Source organism: Pteropus vampyrus, unplaced genomic scaffold, assembly GCF_000151845.1.
Source record: "Pteropus vampyrus isolate Shadow unplaced genomic scaffold, Pvam_2.0 Scaffold124, whole genome shotgun sequence".
In the NCBI taxonomy this organism is placed as follows: Eukaryota; Metazoa; Chordata; class Mammalia; order Chiroptera; family Pteropodidae; genus Pteropus; species Pteropus vampyrus.
This window is the reverse complement of record NW_011888905.1, coordinates 2,358,914-2,363,764: the sequence shown is the minus strand read 5'-3', so window position 1 is coordinate 2,363,764 and position 4,851 is coordinate 2,358,914. Positions and strand designations below refer to the sequence as shown.

General features: G+C 61.0%; 1 protein-coding gene across 1 annotated transcript in view; it reads left to right on the top strand.

Moving 5' to 3' along the window:
• The window catches only part of CHRNB2 (cholinergic receptor nicotinic beta 2 subunit), a 7,939-nt gene extending 3,660 nt beyond the window's left edge, over window positions 1–4,279 (top strand). The window contains exon 5 of the mRNA XM_023534307.1: window positions 3,375–4,279. Coding sequence (XP_023390075.1) covers window positions 3,375–3,545 — 171 coding nt within the window. The 3' untranslated portion in view covers window positions 3,546–4,279. The remainder of the gene's footprint in view (window positions 1–3,374) is intronic.
• The last annotated feature ends 572 nt before the right edge of the window (window positions 4,280–4,851 follow it).

Genomic DNA, 4,851 nt, shown 5'->3' with positions numbered 1-4,851 from the left:
GTGAGATGCGGGGCTGCCAGGACCGTGGGGTCTGGAAAGCAGCGGCGCGGTGTACACACGCCACGCCGATAGGAGGCCAGGGTGCGGGAAGTGGCGGTCCGTCCGGGGCTCTCGGCGGGCTCCCTGGAGGCGGCGCCGCCTAAGTTGAAGTAGGTACGGGATGATCTTGCGGCTTCCTGAGGACTGGCATCCGGGGCATCGTGAGCGTTGCGAGGGTGGCCAGGTAGGGGACGAGCCCAGGGGCCGTGTCCCTGAGAGTCCCTCCCTGCCACTTGTGTTCTCAAGTCTCAGCCGTTAATCTTCAACTCGGCACAAACGGAGTCTGAGGCCTTTGCGCGCCCCATAGGGGCAAGACTGAGGGCAGTGGAAGGGGCGTGGGGGGTGGGGAGAGGTTAAGAGGCTCCCCCAGCCCGCCGGCAGGGAGAGGACACCCAAATCCACACACTGCTTCTGCTCTCTGGGTCGCAGGGAGGGCCTCGTGAAACATGTACGCAGGTGGGGGCAGGTGGAAGCCAGGGCTTCCCAGCCCCGCCCCCAGCTTCCTGCACAGCCGGCCTTTTCTGCCAGCAGCTCCCCAGAAGGGGACAGGAGGGGACGCCCATGGTCTCCGTCTCTGGGAGCCAAGTATGATGAGTCGACATCCCCCCACTTTGGGCTGTGGCTGGCCCCGCCCCGTGCTCAGCTTCCAGGTACTTGGCTAGTTCCAGGCTGCAGCTCAGATGTTGCCATGGTGACTGGCCAGGGTTCCACTGGGACGCTGCCATTCCAGTTTGGGGTTGAGGAAGGGCAGGCTCCTGCACTACTGTTTGGGGGGAGGCTGAGGGGGACTTCGGAGCCTGGCATTTTTGTTTCCGGGAGGGCAGGATATCCGGCTAGAGCTGGGGCTTGGACCAGGGGGCAGGTCCTGATGGAGGAAGAGGGGGCTGGAGGAGCTGGGGTGGGAGCCTCAGAGCCAGCAGAGGACAACGGGGAAATGCGGGGGTAGGGGAGGCAGTGCAGGGCCTCAGCCAGCTGCGTCACGGCTGCCACCTGCCCTGCTGCAGTCCACTCATGTCATGTGCGTTTACTGAGCTGGGCGCTGAGGATGCAGTGACCTACTTGGGTGCTCCACAGGCATCTCAAACTTAACAAGTCCCAGACAGAGTGCTTGAGGTGCACCCCCACCAACTCAGCTCCCATCTTTTAGTAAATGGCATCACCTTCCACCCAGTGGTTCAGACCAAAAACCTGGAGTGATCCCTGACTTCACACCTTCTTACCTTCCCCACCATCCAAATCGTCAGAAGGCCTGACCTGTGAGCGCAGCCTCCAGATAATCCTCAGCCTCACCCTCCTCCACGCTGCCCTGCCCCCAGCCGTAGGCCTCCATCAGCTCTTGCCTGGACCGGGGCAGAGACTCCTCGCAGTTCTCCGACTCAGCGCCTGTGCCCCTCCATCCAAGGGACCAGTGTGCCCCCGTCGCCTGTGCCTCCCCCCGCTCGGCTCCCTGGCACCCCTGCTCGACTGTTCTCAGTAAGCCGGGCTCTTTCCTGCCTCAGGACTTTTGCACATGTTGGTCTCAGTGCCTGGAAGGCCTTTCTTTGTTTCCTCTTAAAAATGATTAGTTTCCGATGTACCGTTTGAGAGTACATTGCAGACATTGCGGCCCTTTATCCCCAGAACCCCAGTGCGTCTCTTCGAAGAACAGGGATGTCGTCTCGCCAAACCCAGGTTCAGTGATCAAATTCAGGAATTGTAGCAGCGATCCAATATCTAAAGTCCATATTAAAATGTTCCCAATTTTCACCGATATCCACGCCACCCTAAACGAGCCCCGTCCCGTCTCATCTCGGAAGCTAAGCAGGGCCGGGCCTGGTGAGTGCTCGGATGGGAGACCGCCTAGGAAGACCAGGTGCTGTGGGCGTAAAAAAGAAAAAATAAGGGATTATAAGCTGATGAGGCCTTTGCCATCTGCGAAGTCGACCAAGGGCTGCCTCGCCCGAGAAAAATAACATAAAACCATAGAGTTTCCCAGTTTTCTCAGTCATACTCTTTGTCGCTTCGGTCCTGCCCCAGTCCGGATCTCGAATTTCATGTCGTTGTCTCGTCTCCTCGGCCTTGTCACTCATGGTGTAAAGACTTTGGAAGGGCGCAGGCCGGTGGAGGGTCCGTGGGTTTGGGTTCGTCTGATTGTTTCTTCCTTCGGTTGCTTCCTGCCACAGCTGGCTCCTTCTCATTATCAGCTCTTACCGTAAATGTCACCTCCTCGGAGGCCTTCCTAGACCATGCCCTAAATTCTGTGTTCTCCGTCTCTCTGTCTCGGTCCTTTGTTTCCTCATAAGCAACCACCACTGTGTAATTTGTGTGTGTGTGTGTGTGTGTGTCCATCTCTCCGAGAAGACTGTGTACCTCAGGGTGCATTTGTCCTGCTCTCATTAGATCTCCAGTGCCAGCCTGGTGCCAGGCACACAGTAGGCACACATGCAACACCAATGAGTCATTATGCAGCTGCCGAGTAAATGAAGTGTGCAGTGGCCTCCGTCCCATCCCCCAGCTGGCTGGGTGGCCGCTGAACATGTGTCAGGCCCAGACTCAGCCTGGAGGGGGCGGCTGAGAGGGGCGGCCCTGTGACAGCGCTCAGACCCCCAGAGGCCACTGTCTTTTTGACTGATTTGTTCACGCCCGGGGCCCAGTCCTCGCCCGCGGGCCTGCGTGTCGGAGGGGCTCCGTGCAGTCATGTGACATGCAGAGGCAGCCGTCCGTTCACTGATTCAACACCCATCCCCGGCACTCTGCGTTCCAGACGCTGGGATTACAGAGATGAACCTGACAGGGTCCCTGTGGTTTAGGAGCTCGTGGTGACACAGACGTGCAGATTGAACTGATAATACAGTGCAGTAAAAATGCTGTGACAGGAATGTGTTCGTGGTACTGAGGGGCCCAGAGGGGACAGTGGTTCGTTCCGACCGGGGGGTCAGGAAAGCCTTCACAGAAGAGGTGACGTTTGATCTGAGCTTTGGAGGATGCATAGGAGTTCACCAGTAAGAGAAAGGGAGGGCCCGGATTCTAGAACGAGGAGAAGCCCAAGGGCACAGAGGCTTGAGAGGACACGTGGGGTTTGGTGAGTCAGGGATCCAGCGTGGGTGAGGACGAGGGCAGCTCACATTGTCATGGATGGGTCTCGAGGCCAGACTTGGGCGTTTGGATGGGCCCCGAAGGCCATGGGGCCACCGAGGCTGTTCCGCAGGCAGGGCTGGAGCCATGCTTTGGAAGGGCCACTCTGGGGTGTGGGGAGAGGTGTGTGTGTGTGTGAGCTGAGACCTGCTCATACCCAGTCCACTCCTGCCCTGCACCCTGCGACTGTCACCTGGGCCTCCTCTGTCTCCGCTGTCCAGGTGAGCGAGGACTGGAAGTACGTCGCCATGGTGATCGACCGCCTGTTCCTTTGGATCTTCGTCTTCGTCTGTGTCTTCGGCACCATCGCCATGTTCCTGCAGCCTCTCTTCCAGAACTACACCGCGGCCACCTCCCTCCGCGCAGACCGCTCGGCTCCCAGCTCCAAGTGAGGCCCCGCCCCCGCTCCCAGCTCCCGCACCCCTTCGCCCTCCGTCCTGCACTAGTTTGGGTGGAAGAGGGACAATGAGCCACCAGGAGGAAGGGCGCTGCCGCCAAAGATCCATCCTCTCACGCCACCTGGAGCCCCGCCCCCCGCACCTCGGTCCACACACAGCCAGCGCCCCCCGGAGGCTGGAGCAGCCGGGCGAAGGCTGAGAAGTGGAGGACAGGGACGATGTCGGAGCCCCGCAGCTTGGGGAGGGGCCGAGAAGGGGGCACAATCATCCCCTGCCTCTAAGTCATGGGACGGGGTGCGTGTGTGGGGCGGAATGGGGCTCCAGCTCTGTGCTGGGCTGGCCTGACACATGGCTGCTCAGAAGGGAGGAGCGAGAGGAGAGAGGCCTGGTGTGACCCGACGTCCGCCCGGCCCCAGTGGACAGCCGCCGGGCCGGGTGGGCTCACAGCGGGCAGGGGTGCCTGCCCAGATGCTTAGCCCGGCGCTGTGGTCAGGCTCCTGGGGGAAGCTTCCCGCTCGGTCCCACAGCCCCTTGCTCCAGGCCCCCTTCTCCCGCGAAGAGTTCTCTGTCGTTACCCCGTTGAACTGACCAGTTGTTTGAATAAATGAGGGATGTTAGTTGTAGGCAGACCAGCCTTTTTGCCAGCAGCAGAGCTGGCTGCCAGGAGACAGCCAGTGGTGGTGAGCCCGGGGGTGGGGGTGGGGGTGGGGAGCGGCCACATCAGCCCTGCCCCCACCCCCAAACCTGAGCGGGGTCGAAGCAGGACAGGTCAGCTGCTGCTGCTCTCCTGAAAACATCCCATCCTGTGAGTCCCCGGAGGCTGTTCTGACACTGCCCCCAGGGGCAGCGGGAGGCCACCTGGCCTGTTAGCCCAGGAAACAGGCCTCTCGTGGCGTCTTCTGTCCCTGCCCCATCACGGGGCTGCTCTGACGTGTGGTCCCAGCCTGTGCTCAGTGCCGGGCCAGCAGGTGGGCTGGTCCCAGAGGGCTCAGTCTGCCAAGTGCACTGAGGTGCCTGCCGGACAGCCACGCTGTTCTGTGGAGCCCCACTGGACTCCCATTGCTCCAGGCACAGTGGAGGTTTGGGGGGCAGTGGGGTGCTGGAGGCACCGGGCAGGGGTCACAGTCTGGGTTCTAGTCCCAGCTCTGCCACTCACTCACTCAGACGTCTTGAGCGAGTCTCCGTCTTGCCGGGTCTCAGCTTCCTCGCCCGTACCATGGGGACCGTGATGCCCCCTGTGTGGGGCTGCCATGACGATGAGGTGACGTTCGTGGAAAAGCCCAGCGCCCTCCCTGGCACA